The sequence below is a fragment of the Coregonus clupeaformis genome, unplaced genomic scaffold (assembly GCF_020615455.1).
Source record: "Coregonus clupeaformis isolate EN_2021a unplaced genomic scaffold, ASM2061545v1 scaf0363, whole genome shotgun sequence".
NCBI lineage: Eukaryota > Metazoa > Chordata > Actinopteri > Salmoniformes > Salmonidae > Coregonus > Coregonus clupeaformis.
Genome location: NW_025533818.1, coordinates 196,420 through 212,500, shown reverse-complemented (window position 1 = coordinate 212,500; position 16,081 = coordinate 196,420). Strand labels below are relative to the sequence as shown.

The 16,081-nt window shown below is 43.1% G+C and overlaps 1 protein-coding gene across 2 annotated transcripts in view; it reads left to right on the top strand.

Annotated features, from left to right (window-relative positions):
• Positions 1-16,081, top strand: part of LOC123484577 (protein kinase C-binding protein NELL2-like) — a 154,724-nt gene that overhangs the window by 73,348 nt on the left and 65,295 nt on the right. For both annotated transcript variants that reach the window (XM_045215070.1, XM_045215069.1), the window contains exon 3: positions 14,756-14,906. In XM_045215070.1, the coding sequence (XP_045071005.1) occupies positions 14,756-14,906 (151 nt within the window). The remainder of the gene's footprint in view (positions 1-14,755; positions 14,907-16,081) is intronic.

Here is a 16,081-nt window from a genome sequence, read left to right as displayed (position 1 = left end):
TAACTGTATCTATGGTAGTACATACTGTATCTATGGTAGTATATACTGTATCTATGGTAGTATATACTGTATCTATGGTAGTATAACTGTATCTATGGTAGTACATACTGTATCTATGGTAGTATATACTGTATATATGGTAGTATATACTGTATCTATGGTAGTACATACTGTATCTATGGTAGTATATACTATATCTATGGTAGTATATACTGTATCTATGGTAGTATATACTGTATCTATGGTAGTACATACTGTATCTATGGTAGTATATACTATATCTATGGTAGTACATACTGTATCTATGGTAGTATATACTGTATCTATGGTAGTATATACTGTATCTATGGTAGTATATACTGTATCTATGGTAGTACATACTGTATCTATGGTAGTATATACTATATCTATGGTAGTACATACTGTATCTATGGTAGTATATACTGTATCTATGGTACTGTATCTATGGTAGTATATACTGTATCTATGGTAGTATATACTGTATCTATGGTAGTACATACTGTATCTATGGTAGTATATACTATATCTATGGTAGTATATACTGTATCTATGGTAGTATATACTGTATCTATGGTACTGTATCTATGGTAGTATATACTGTATCTATGGTAGTATATACTGTATCTGTCACGATCGTCAAAAGTAGTGGACCAAGGCGCAGCGTGATAAGCGTACATGATTTATTAGATGTACAACACACGAACAAAAACAACAAACGATACGTGAAGTCCACAGGTTCACCAACACAAACCTACACGGAACAAGATACCACACCACACAAATGCCCAACGACTACCTAAGTATGGTTCCCAATCAGAGACAACAAGCAACAGCTGATTCACGTTGCCTCTGATTGAGAACCACCCGACCAACATAGAAACACAAAACATAGAAACTAACACCCTGGCTCAACATTTTTTTTTTTTATAATATGTTTATTATTTTCCAATAAAAATAAAGTAAAAGAGACAGCAATACAAACAATGACATTCATTGTACTGTTGGATGGGATGGCCAGTTTAGAGGACAAAACAAAAGTTAACTCACACATACACAAAATAAAACAAAATCCTATTAGGTGGTACGTGTATAAGAAGACAGCATATAGTCATTACAAGCAGTGTAGTTCAGCCAAAAATAAATATTGAGTGGAGTACAGCACAGAGTAGCAGCAGATCGTCAGCCCAGTTATGAAGCGGGACTAGACCATTTATCCAGTATCGGCTGCCATATTTTGTAAAACAATGGACTTCTATTGGAGGTGTTGTATCGAATCTTTTCCATATGGATTACATTCCCTAAATCCCGTAACCACATTTCAAAGGTAGGTACAGTCTCCAATTTCCAAAATTGCAATATGAGCCTTTTGGCTAATAGAGTACAAAGAGAGACAGCTTTCCCCTCCTGGTTATTCCCATCAACTGTACCAAACAGAGCGATCAATGGGTCTGGGGCTAGAACTCTATCAAAGGCCTTAGATAAGTAATCAAAAATGAGAGCCCAGTAAGCCTGTAATTTAGGGCATGTCCAGAATAAGTGGGACAACGTCCCCTCCTCCTGCTTGCACCTCTCACACAGTGGTGAGGTGTCCGGGAATATTTTATGCAGTTTTACTTTTGAGTAGTGTAACCTGTGTATCACCTTAAACTGTACAAGGTTGTGTCTGGCATTCACTGAACTGTGGTTTATATTCCTGAGAGCTTCTATCCAGTCCTCATTTGAGATTTCTGAACCAAGTTCTTGTTCCCAAGCCCTTTTAATGGTGTCTGTGGATACCTCTATGTGGGCCTGTAGCACATCATACAGTCTGGAGACCGACCCTTTTGAATGGGGTTTGACAAGGATCAAGCTATCTAATGTAGGACTATTTGGCTTCATGCCATACTGTGGGATGTGTGTCCTTAAGAAATTCCTGATTTGGAGGTATCTGAAAAAATGTGTTGTTGGCATGTTGAACTTTGCCTGTAGTTGTTGAAATGAAGCTAACTGACCATCTATGTATAGATTACCAATTGTTGTGAGCCCCTTCTCCCTCCACTGTGAAAACACCACATCATCCATTGCAGGGTGGAAAGCATGATTCCGGCTAATCGGGCTGTCTATGTACACAGTGGGTATGTTAAGAAAATCCCTAATCTGTTTCCAGATCCTAAGAGTATGACAAATGACTGGATTGGAGTCATAAGTGGCTTTTTTCACATATGATGGGCTATTAACAAGTGCAGGGAGTGAGGAACGTTGACAGGAGGCCTGCTCAATCAAAAGCCATGAAGGCATATCCTTCCGTCTCATCTCAGGTAAACTTTCCCTCCAGAAAGACACAATGTTCAGATTAGCAGCCCAATAATACAGTTTGAAGTGAGGAAGGCCAAAGCCCCCCTCTATCTTGTACTTGCATAAATGCTTCTTTGCAATTCTGGCTGCCTTGTTATCCCATAAAAATGGAGTTACTATTGAATCCAGTTTCTTAAAATAGCTTTGTGGTATGAAATTGGGTAGACATTGGAAGAGGTAAAGAAACCTGGGTAGGACAACCATTTTAATAGCGTTTATACGACCAACCAAGGAAATAGGCAGAGTTTTCCAGAAATCTATATTTTGTTTAAGCTGATATATTTTCATGTCCCAATTCACTTTCAATAGCTGGTCAAGGTCTCTTGTCACTACAATGCCAAGGCTTGTGAACTTGTCCCTCACTGTTCTAAGCGGGGTAGATTGCAGAAATTGCATATCCACAGGCCGTGATATTGGCATCATCTCACTTTTTTGCCAGTTTATCTTGTAGCCAGAGAAGGAGCCGAATGTGTTTATCAAGTTAAGTAATGGTGGAATAGACGTTTTAGGCTTGGACAAAAACAAAAGAACATCGTCTGCATATAGGGAAGTTTTGTGCTGTGTGTCTTTTATTTTAACAGAAGCTATATCGGCACATGCCCGAATGCGCGTAGCAAGGGGTTCCATGGCTATAGCGAAGAGAGCAGGCGAAATAGGGCACCCCTGTCGGCACCCCTTGAACAGGCGGAATGACTGCGACATTTCCTGATTGGTCACCACGGACGCCATTGGGTGTGCATAAATAATTCTTATCCAATTAATAAATTCCTTTCCAAATCCGAAATGCTCCAGAACCGACATCATATACTTCCACTCAATCCGATCAAACGCCTTCTCTGCATCAAGAGCTATTACCACTGCCTCAACTTTATGATCATGATACATTACGTTGAAAAGGCGTCTCAAATTGTAGTATATATGTCGGCCCGGGATAAAACCTGTCTGGTCAGGGTGTATGATGTCGGAAATATATTTTTTCAATCGGTTTGCCAATATCTTTGTCAACACCTTGTTTTCTATGGGGAGTAACGACACGGGGCGATACGACGACATCTCCATGGAATCTCTATCTTTTTTCAAGATCAGGGCTATTGTAGCCTCATACAGTGTTTGCGGGGAGTTTGGTATTTTCTTTGGATTGTTGAAACATTCGCAGCATAAGTGGAGATAGACTAGCGCAGTACTTCTTATCGAATTCTATTACATATCCATCGGGCCCAGGGGCCTTGCTGTTTGGAAATTGTGCTATCGCTGTGTTAATTTCATCTAAGGTTATCCCTGCATCGAGTGCGGCAGCTGCCCCCTGTCTAGTTTAGGAAGTTCACAATCAGCGAGAAAGCGTTCCATAGTTTGTGGATCAGTAGCATCGCATTTTGATTGGTATAGCTCTGAGTAAAACTGTGCAAAGCATTTATTAATGTCCTGCGGATCTGTTACTATTTTACCCTTCTTGTCTTTTATTTTGTGAATAGCTCTAGATGCTTGTACATGCCTTAGCTGTCTTGCTAATAATTTATGTGGTTTGTCCCCCAGTTCAAAATAACTTTGTTGCGTTCTAGCAAGTAAAGAGCCCACCCGTTTCGAAAGGATGGTATTGTATTCATACTTTAACTTTGTGATCTTCTCAAGGACTGTATACGAGGAATTTGTCCTAAAAACGTTCTCCTGTTCCCCTAACTCTCTTTCAATTTCTCTCAGCCTAGTATTGGCACGTTTCTTCCTCTCTGATGTATAAGAAATAATGTAACCTCTAATCACAGCCTTTAGAGATTCCCAAAGGGTGGAGTCGTCAACATCCCCCGTGTCGTTAGTACTGAGGAAAAAGGCAATCTGCTCCTCCAAATACTGACAAAAAGCCTCATCTTTCAACAGGTATGCGTCTAAGCGCCACGGTCGCCGACCTGTCGACATATTGTCGAGTTTCAGCACCATGGACAGAGGAGAGTGGTCCGTAATTAGAATGGGGTGATAGGTAACCGACTCAGCTGCTGAGATTAGTTTGGAGTCCAACAAAAAATAGTCAATTCTGGAATATGATTTATGAACTGATGAGAAGAAAGAATAATCCCTGTCTGTTGGGTGCGTCAGTCTCCAAATATCGACAATGTTAAGGTTTGTCATCAATGTATTTAGACAGACACTGGCATTTGATTGTTGAAGTGACCTTGATAGCTGTTTATCTAAAAGAGGGTCTAACGTACAGTTAAAGTCACCTCCAACAATAACACTTGTATCCGAGATATTTGGTATGGCCTTAAATACCCTTTGAAAAAATAATGGATCATCGAAGTTGGGTCCATATAAATTGACCAAGGTTATTGGTTTTGAATTCAGTGTACCAGCCACAATAATATACCGACCATTAGGATCTGAAATCGAGGTTGAGTAAACAAAAGGAATGTTTTTCCTTATCAGGATTGCTACCCCTCTCGCTTTTGCATCAAAGTTAGACTGGTATATCTGACCGATCCAGCCGACTCGTAGCTTGGCCTGCGCGGGGCGTTTAATATGAGTTTCTTGAAGAAGCACTATGTCAGCACCCAGTGATTTAAGATGAGAAAAAACCTTAGCTCGTTTCATGACATGCCCTAATCCATTACAGTTCCAGCTGACTATCTTTATTCCACCTGGTCTACTCTGTGCTCGGTCACTATGTGGCATTTCTTATTTTAAAGCAAATTGCTGCTGTCATACAAAACCCAGAAGAAAAACGTCCCGCCGTGCGGGACCTTGTCATGCCACCTGTACTAATAAACGTGAACATAAAACACAGACCCCAACCCCCCTCCCGTCCCTTTACTGAGTGACTTCCCCAAACGAAGCACTCCTTGGCTAACACACAAACGTTAGGGTGTCTAGACATAAAGCTTGAACTAACTCGTCGTCTATAGATGCTCCGCATATAAACTAATATTAAATAACACTTAACTTAAACGCTAAAACATGACATGCCAAACAATGCTATATTAGCCACAACATCTCACCTATCCTATAAGTCCCAATTTCTGATCTTCTGATCGAAAAGACATAGGCCGGAAATTCAATTCACACACATTCCTGGCCTGTATTTGGCCATTTAGCCTGCTGGCACAGCCGTTCTGTATCCTCAGCCGGGGAGCTTGCTTGTCAAGAACAGATCTGCCTCTTTTGCGTTGTCAAACGTACGTGTTGATCCCTCGACTGTCACCTTAAACCGGGCTGGGAAGAGGAATCCATATCGGATGTTGGCCGCCCTGCATTTGTTGCGTACCTCATCATACTCTTTCCGTTGGTTCCTCACCTCCAAGGTAAGATCTGGGTAGAAAGACACCCTGGCTCCGTTGTAGTTAAGGGGGAACTTTTGACTAGCCAGCTTGAGGATGAGATCCCTGGTGTGGGGATAGTGCAGCCTTACAATGAATGGCCTTGGTGGCCCGCCCTTGGCCGGCTTCGTTGCCTGTGCTCTGTGTGCGCGGTCGATCAGGATGGCCGTTTTGAAGTGTTCACTCCCCAGCAATGCCGGTATCAGCTCCGAGACAAATTCAGTGGGTTTCCCTTTCTCCGTGTCCTCCTGGATCCCACATATTCGGATGTTCTGGCGTCTTGAATGCGACTCGAGCATTTCCAGTCGGGCCTTCAGGGTTTTGTTGTCATTTTTGAACGTTGCGCACTGTTTCTCTATGTCCTGTAGCCTGGCCTCGTGATCGATTGTCGTCTGCTCAACCTCGTGCACCCTTCCCTTAGTTGCCTTCACAGTTTCGGCCAAAGTCCCAATACTCTTTGAGATATCAGCCAACCTTGTGTCCACCTTCTTGCTTAGTGCGTTTATGGCAGCCAGTATGTCACTTTGAGTAGGATCTGTGGGGAACTCTTGGAAGCTAGCCTCTTCAGCTAGCTCCTCGTGGGTCGGCGACGTTGAAATTGGTTCGTTGTCTATCTCATTCCAATTATCTTGTTTAGCGCCCCCTTTTTTGTTGCCTTTTCCCTTTGTCATATTTGTTTGAAGTTATAGGTTGTGAGAGGTTAAGATAAATATTAATTTGTTTCAAAATTGAGCGGAGCTCTAGCAATGCACGTCTACTCCATAGCACGCTCTCTAGCGCCCCCCCCCTGGCTCAACATTAAAGAGTCCCCAGAGCCAGGGCGTGACAGTATCTATGGTAGTATATACTGTATCTATGGTAGTATATACTGTATCTATGGTAGTACATACTGTATCTATGGTAGTATATACTATATCTATGGTAGTATATACTGTATCTATGGTAGTATATACTGTATCTATGGTACTGTATCTATGGTAGTATATACTGTATCTATGGTAGTATATACTGTATCTGTCACGATCATCAAAAGTAGTGGACCAAGGCGCAGCGTGATAAGCGTACATGATTTATTAGATGTACAACACACGAACAAAAACAACAAACGATACGTGAAGTCCACAGGTTCACCAACACAAACCTACACGGAACAAGATACCACACCACACAAATGCCCAACGACTACCTAAGTATGGTTCCCAATCAGAGACAACAAGCAACAGCTGATTCACGTTGCCTCTGATTGAGAACCACCCCGGCCAACATAGAAACACAAAACATAGAAACTAACACCCTGGCTCAACATTTTTTTTTTTTTTTATAATATGTTTATTATTTTCCAATAAAAATAAAGTAAAAGAGACAGCAATACAAACAATGACATTCATTGTACTGTTGGATGGGATGGCCAGTTTAGAGGACAAAACAAAAGTTAACTCACACATACACAAAATAAAACAAAATCCTATTAGGTGGTACGTGTATAAGAAGACAGCATATAGTCATTACAAGCAGTGTAGTTCAGCCAAAAATAAATATTGAGTGGAGTACAGCACAGAGTAGCAGCAGATCGTCAGCCCAGTTATGAAGCGGGACTAGACCATTTATCCAGTATCGGCTGCCATATTTTGTAAAACAATGGACTTCTATTGGAGGTGTTGTATCGAATCTTTTCCATATGGATTACATTCCCTAAATCCCGTAACCACATTTCAAAGGTAGGTACAGTCTCCAATTTCCAAAATTGCAATATGAGCCTTTTGGCTAATAGAGTACAAAGAGAGACAGCTTTCCCCTCCTGGTTATTCCCATCAACTGTACCAAACAGAGCGATCAATGGGTCTGGGGCTAGAACTCTATCAAAGGCCTTAGATAAGTAATCAAAAATGAGAGCCCAGTAAGCCTGTAATTTAGGGCATGTCCAGAATAAGTGGGACAACGTCCCCTCCTCCTGCTTGCACCTCTCACACAGTGGTGAGGTGTCCGGGAATATTTTATGCAGTTTTACTTTTGAGTAGTGTAACCTGTGTATCACCTTAAACTGTACAAGGTTGTGTCTGGCATTCACTGAACTGTGGTTTATATTCCTGAGAGCTTCTATCCAGTCCTCATTTGAGATTTCTGAACCAAGTTCTTGTTCCCAAGCCCTTTTAATGGTGTCTGTGGATACCTCTATGTGGGCCTGTAGCACATCATACAGTCTGGAGACCGACCCTTTTGAATGGGGTTTGACAAGGATCAAGCTATCTAATGTAGGACTATTTGGCTTCATGCCATACTGTGGGATGTGTGTCCTTAAGAAATTCCTGATTTGGAGGTATCTGAAAAAATGTGTTGTTGGCATGTTGAACTTTGCCTGTAGTTGTTGAAATGAAGCTAACTGACCATCTATGTATAGATTACCAATTGTTGTGAGCCCCTTCTCCCTCCACTGTGAAAACACCACATCATCCATTGCAGGGTGGAAAGCATGATTCCGGCTAATCGGGCTGTCTATGTACACAGTGGGTATGTTAAGAAAATCCCTAATCTGTTTCCAGATCCTAAGAGTATGACAAATGACTGGATTGGAGTCATAAGTGGCTTTTTTCACATATGATGGGCTATTAACAAGTGCAGGGAGTGAGGAACGTTGACAGGAGGCCTGCTCAATCAAAAGCCATGAAGGCATATCCTTCCGTCTCATCTCAGGTAAACTTTCCCTCCAGAAAGACACAATGTTCAGATTAGCAGCCCAATAATACAGTTTGAAGTGAGGAAGGCCAAAGCCCCCCTCTATCTTGTACTTGCATAAATGCTTCTTTGCAATTCTGGCTGCCTTGTTATCCCATAAAAATGGAGTTACTATTGAATCCAGTTTCTTAAAATAGCTTTGTGGTATGAAATTGGGTAGACATTGGAAGAGGTAAAGAAACCTGGGTAGGACAACCATTTTAATAGCGTTTATACGACCAACCAAGGAAATAGGCAGAGTTTTCCAGAAATCTATATTTTGTTTAAGCTGATATATTTTCATGTCCCAATTCACTTTCAATAGCTGGTCAAGGTCTCTTGTCACTACAATGCCAAGGCTTGTGAACTTGTCCCTCACTGTTCTAAGCGGGGTAGATTGCAGAAATTGCATATCCACAGGCCGTGATATTGGCATCATCTCACTTTTTTGCCAGTTTATCTTGTAGCCAGAGAAGGAGCCGAATGTGTTTATCAAGTTAAGTAATGGTGGAATAGACGTTTTAGGCTTGGACAAAAACAAAAGAACATCGTCTGCATATAGGGAAATTTTGTGCTGTGTGTCTTTTATTTTAACAGAAGCTATATCGGCACATGCCCGAATGCGCGTAGCAAGGGGTTCCATGGCTATAGCGAAGAGAGCAGGCGAAATAGGGCACCCCTGTCGGCACCCCTTGAACAGGCGGAATGACTGCGACATTTCCTGATTGGTCACCACGGACGCCATTGGGTGTGCATAAATAATTCTTATCCAATTAATAAATTCCTTTCCAAATCGAAATGCTCCAGAACCGACATCATATACTTCCACTCAATCCGATCAAACGCCTTCTCTGCATCAAGAGCTATTACCACTGCCTCAACTTTATGATCATGATACATTACGTTGAAAAGGCGTCTCAAATTGTAGTATATATGTCGGCCCGGGATAAAACCTGTCTGGTCAGGGTGTATGATGTCGGAAATATATTTTTTCAATCGGTTTGCCAATATCTTTGTCAACACCTTGTTTTCTATGGGGAGTAACGACACGGGGCGATACGACGACATCTCCATGGAATCTCTATCTTTTTTCAAGATCAGGGCTATTGTAGCCTCATACAGTGTTTGCGGGAGTTTGGTATTTTCTTTGGATTGTTGAAACATTCGCAGCATAAGTGGAGATAGACTAGCGCAGTACTTCTTATCGAATTCTATTACATATCCATCGGGCCCAGGGGCCTTGCTGTTTGGAAATTGTGCTATCGCTGTGTTAATTTCATCTAAGGTTATCCCTGCATCGAGTGCGGCAGCTGCCCCCTGTCTAGTTTAGGAAGTTCACAATCAGCGAGAAAGCGTTCCATAGTTTGTGGATCAGTAGCATCGCATTTTGATTGGTATAGCTCTGAGTAAAACTGTGCAAAGCATTTATTAATGTCCTGCGGATCTGTTACTATTTTACCCTTCTTGTCTTTTATTTTGTGAATAGCTCTAGATGCTTGTACATGCCTTAGCTGTCTTGCTAATAATTTATGTGGTTTGTCCCCCAGTTCAAAATAACTTTGTTGCGTTCTAGCAAGTAAAGAGCCCACCCGTTTCGAAAGGATGGTATTGTATTCATACTTTAACTTTGTGATCTTCTCAAGGACTGTATACGAGGAATTTGTCCTAAAAACGTTCTCCTGTTCCCCTAACTCTCTTTCAATTTCTCTCAGCCTAGTATTGGCACGTTTCTTCCTCTCTGATGTATAAGAAATAATGTAACCTCTAATCACAGCCTTTAGAGATTCCCAAAGGGTGGAGTCGTCAACATCCCCGTGTCGTTAGTACTGAGGAAAAAGGCAATCTGCTCCTCCAAATACTGACAAAAAGCCTCATCTTTCAACAGGTATGCGTCTAAGCGCCACGGTCGCCGACCTGTCGACATATTGTCGAAGTTTCAGCACCATGGACAGAGGAGAGTGGTCCGTAATTAGAATGGGGTGATAGGTAACCGACTCAGCTGCTGAGATTAGTTTGGAGTCCAACAAAAAATAGTCAATTCTGGAATATGATTTATGAACTGATGAGAAGAAAGAATAATCCCTGTCTGTTGGGTGCGTCAGTCTCCAAATATCGACAATGTTAAGGTTTGTCATCAATGTATTTAGACAGACACTGGCATTTGATTGTTGAAGTGACCTTGATAGCTGTTTATCTAAAAGAGGGTCTAACGTACAGTTAAAGTCACCTCCAACAATAACACTTGTATCCGAGATATTTGGTATGGCCTTAAATACCCTTTGAAAAAATAATGGATCATCGAAGTTGGGTCCATATAAATTGACCAAGGTTATTGGTTTTGAATTCAGTGTACCAGCCACAATAATATACCGACCATTAGGATCTGAAATCGAGGTTGAGTAAACAAAAGGAATGTTTTTCCTTATCAGGATTGCTACCCCTCTCGCTTTTGCATCAAAGTTAGACTGGTATATCTGACCCGATCCAGCCGACTCGTAGCTTGGCCTGCGCGGGGCGTTTAATATGAGTTTCTTGAAGAAGCACTATGTCAGCACCCAGTGATTTAAGATGAGAAAAAACCTTAGCTCGTTTCATGACATGCCCTAATCCATTACAGTTCCAGCTGACTATCTTTATTCCACCTGGTCTACTCTGTGCTCGGTCACTATGTGGCATTTCTTATTTTAAAGCAAATTGCTGCTGTCATACAAAACCCAGAAGAAAAACGTCCCGCCGTGCGAGACCTTGTCATGCCACCTGTACTAATAAACGTGAACATAAAACACAGACCCCAACCCCCCCCTCCCGTCCCTTTACTGAGTGACTTCCCCAAACGAAGCACTCCTTGGCTAACACACAAACGTTAGGGTGTCTAGACATAAAGCTTGAACTAACTCGTCGTCTATAGATGCTCCGCATATAAACTAATATTAAATAACACTTAACTTAAACGCTAAAACATGACATGCCAAACAATGCTATATTAGCCACAACATCTCACCTATCCTATAAGTCCCAATTTCTGATCTTCTGATCGAAAAGACATAGGCCGGAAATTCAATTCACACACATTCCTGGCCTGTATTTGGCCATTTAGCCTGCTGGCACAGCCGTTCTGTATCCTCAGCCGGGGAGCTTGCTTGTCAAGAACAGATCTGCCTCTTTTGCGTTGTCAAACGTACGTGTTGATCCCTCGACTGTCACCTTAAACCGGGCTGGGAAGAGGAATCCATATCGGATGTTGGCCGCCCTGCATTTGTTGCGTACCTCATCATACTCTTTCCGTTGGTTCCTCACCTCCAAGGTAAGATCTGGGTAGAAAGACACCCTGGCTCCGTTGTAGTTAAGGGGGAACTTTTGACTAGCCAGCTTGAGGATGAGATCCCTGGTGTGGGGATAGTGCAGCCTTACAATGAATGGCCTTGGTGGCCCGCCCTTGGCCGGCTTCGTTGCCTGTGCTCTGTGTGCGCGGTCGATCAGGATGGCCGTTTTGAAGTGTTCACTCCCCAGCAATGCCGGTATCAGCTCCGAGACAAATTCAGTGGGTTTCCCTTTCTCCGTGTCCTCCTGGATCCCACATATTCGGATGTTCTGGCGTCTTGAATGCGACTCGAGCATTTCCAGTCGGGCCTTCAGGGTTTTGTTGTCATTTTTGAACGTTGCGCACTGTTTCTCTATGTCCTGTAGCCTGGCCTCGTGATCGATTGTCGTCTGCTCAACCTCGTGCACCCTTCCCTTAGTTGCCTTCACAGTTTCGGCCAAAGTCCCAATACTCTTTGAGATATCAGCCAACCTTGTGTCCACCTTCTTGCTTAGTGCGTTTATGGCAGCCAGTATGTCACTTTGAGTAGGATCTGTGGGGAACTCTTGGAAGCTAGCCTCTTCAGCTAGCTCCTCGTGGGTCGGCGACGTTGAAATTGGTTCGTTGTCTATCTCATTCCAATTATCTTGTTTAGCGCCCCCTTTTTTGTTGCCTTTTCCCTTTGTCATATTTGTTTGAAGTTATAGGTTGTGAGAGGTTAAGATAAATATTAATTTGTTTCAAAATTGAGCGGAGCTCTAGCAATGCACGTCTACTCCATAGCACGCTCTCTAGCGCCCCCCCCCTGGCTCAACATTAAAGAGTCCCCAGAGCCAGGGCGTGACAGTATCTATGGTAGTATATACTGTATCTATGGTAGTATATACTGTATCTATGGTAGTACATACTGTATCTATGGTAGTATATACTATATCTATGGTAGTATATACTGTATCTATGGTAGTATATACTGTATCTATGGTACTGTATCTATGGTAGTATATACTGTATCTATGGTAGTATATACTGTATCTGTCACGATCATCAAAAGTAGTGGACCAAGGCGCAGCGTGATAAGCGTACATGATTTATTAGATGTACAACACACGAACAAAAACAACAAACGATACGTGAAGTCCACAGGTTCACCAACACAAACCTACACGGAACAAGATACCACACCACACAAATGCCCAACGACTACCTAAGTATGGTTCCCAATCAGAGACAACAAGCAACAGCTGATTCACGTTGCCTCTGATTGAGAACCACCCCGGCCAACATAGAAACACAAAACATAGAAACTAACACCCTGGCTCAACATTAAAGAGTCCCCAGAGCCAGGGCGTGACAGTATCTATGGTAGTACATACTGTATCTATGGTAGTATATACTATATCTATGGTAGTACATACTGTCTCTATGGTAGTATACACTGTATCTATGGTGGTACATACTGTATCTATGGTACTGTATCTATGGTAGTATATACTGTATCTATGGTAGTATATACTGTATCTATGGTAGTATATACTGTATCTATGGAACATATAGACAACATTGTTTTCTCCCCAGTTATGTTAAAGCTATTCTCACTAGCTGTAGATGGTGTATTTATGCCCCCCCCCCACACACACACACACACACTCCCTACATCTCTTATTGATGGTTCCATCAAATGAGCGTAGACGTCTGAGGAGAGGCTGGGGGGATGGAGGGATAGAGGAGAGGATAGGGTGATGGAAGGATGGACAGATACTGTAGGTTTGGCTGAGGGAGAACAAAGGCAGCCAGAGATCAGGATGCTGCCGTTGTTTCAACCCCTTCTCTCACTCTCTCTGTAGATAAACTGGAAGATAAGTGTTGTATTAAAGGGAGCAGGGTTCTGTTCCTCTTGAATAAGGAACACGGCAGTGTACAGGATAGCATCTCGAATAGACGGTTTATTGACATGAGCGCCCGCTCAAAGGGTAGCAACCATGTGACCTTACTCAACAAGTGCACGCACGCCCTCAACAGATGCACTGTGTGCACAACAACACTCTGTTGTCTGTTCCCATATTCAACAAATAGGTGAAATGATTTAACATCACACTAATTAACAAGCATAGCAACAGCTCTAAAACTGGGGACATACTTACAGTATAACTCCTCTGTCCCTGTGAGTGATGATGGTTTCAGTCCTCATCAGAAACATACAGTATAACTCCTCTGTCCCTGTGAGTGATGATGGTTTCAGTCCTCATCAGAAACATACAGTATAACTCCTCTGTCCCTGTGAGTGATGATGGAATCAAGTTGTTTCCACCTCATTTCAACCAAAACATTCAATGTGATGACGTTGAATCAACATGGAAAACTGATTGGATTTGCAAAAAGTCATCAACTTTCTTTACCCAACTTTTAACCCTAAATCCAATGACAGGGTTCATTTTGGTTGATTTGACATTGAATTCACATTAGTTGACAACTCAACCAAATGTGAATCAAAACTAGACGTAGAATTGACGTCTGTGCCCAGTGGGGATTTCCTTTGGAGCCCCACTAAAAAGACCAAACCATGTTCCCAGCCACAGACCAATCTTCAGCCCAGACCCAAGCTGACCTGTCTATAAGTCCCCTATGGGTCCCAGGTCCAGACACACCATCTGAAACAGTTCTCTAGAGCCCTCAAACTCAGCTGTGGACCTCAAAGCCAGTTCCACTGCATTTCTTCATTGTTCCCCTCTAATCAGGGCTGATTTAGACCTGGGACACCAGGTTTGTGCAATTAATTATCAGGTAGAACAGAAAACCAGAAGGCTCCGGACGTCGTAGGGTAAGTGTTGAATACCCCTGGACTAGAGTGTGCACTCAGACATATGTTGTTGAATAACCTGTATTACATAATGCAATGTGTCCTAAATCTCTCCTCCGGTACCCCCAGCCATTACATTTATACAGCTTTTTATACATCTCTCTCTCTCTCTCTCTCTCTCTCTCTCTCTCTCTCTCTCTCTCTCTCTCTCTCTCTCTCTCTCTCTCTCTCTCTCTCTCTCTCTCTCTCTCTCTCTCTCTCTCTCTCTCTCTCTCTCTCTCTCTTCAGACTCGTGGAGGAACGTGAGGGTGAAGGAGGATGTAGCAGAGGCGATGCTCCAGAAGCTGAGAGACAGGACAGAGTTCACTGTGCTGGCCACTCTGAAGCAGGAGAGACTCAACTCTGGCGTATTGCTCTCCATACACCATGCAGAGCACAGGTAAGACACAGTCCTCTCCATTTGCTTTGCAGAGCACTGGTAAGACACAGTCCTCTCCATACACCATGCAGAGCACAGGTAAGACACAGTCCTCTCCATACACCATGCAGAACGCAGGAAGACAGTCCTCTCCATACACCATGCAGAACACAGGAAGACACAGTCCTCTCCATACACCATGCAGAACACAGGAAGACACAGTCATCTCCGTACACCATGCAGAACACAGGAAGACACAGTCCTCTCCATACACCATGCAGAACACAGGAAGACACAGTCCTCTCCATACACCATGCAGAACACAGGAAGACACAGTCCTCTCCATACACCATGCAGAACACAGGAAGACACAGTCCTCTCCATACACCATGCAGAACACAGGAAGACACAGTCCTCTCCATACACCATGCAGAACACAGGAAGACACAGTCATCTCCGTACACCATGCAGAACACAGGAAGACACAGTCCTCTCCATACACCATGCAGAACACAGGAAGACACAGTCCTCTCCATACACCATGCAGAACACAGGAAGACACACATCTGGACTTAGAAACCATTTGTGTGCTGTTATGTAATGGAGATAGAACGTGCCATAAACGCACTCCACAGCTAGCTTGAAATGTCGCCAATGGTGCAATCGAATTGGATCCTTTTCTATAGCTCAAACCGGCCACTTGTGTTTGCGAGGTAGACAACCCTGGTTCAAGCCCAGTGAGACAAGGTAGAGGACCTGGTTCAAGCCCAGTGAGACAAGGTAGAGGACCTGGTTCAAGCCCAGTGAGACAAGGTAGAGGACCTGGTTGAAGCCCAGTCAGAGACAAGATAGAGGACCCTGGTTCAAGCCCAGTCAGAGACAAGGTAGAGGACCCTGGTTCAAGCCCAGTCAGAGGCACTATAGAGAACCCTGGTTCAAGCCCAGTCAGAGGCACTATAGAGGACCCTGGTTCAAGCCCAGTCAGAGACAAGATAGAGGACCCTGGGTCAAGCCCAATCAGAGGCACTATAGAGAACCCTGGTTCAAGCCCAGTCAGAGACAAGATAGAGGACCCTGATTCAAGCCCAGTCAGAGACAAGATAGAGGAACCTGGTTCAAGCCCAGTCAGAGACAAGATAGAGGACCCTGGTTCAAGCCCAGTCAGAGACAAGGTAGAGGACCCTGGTTCAAGCCCA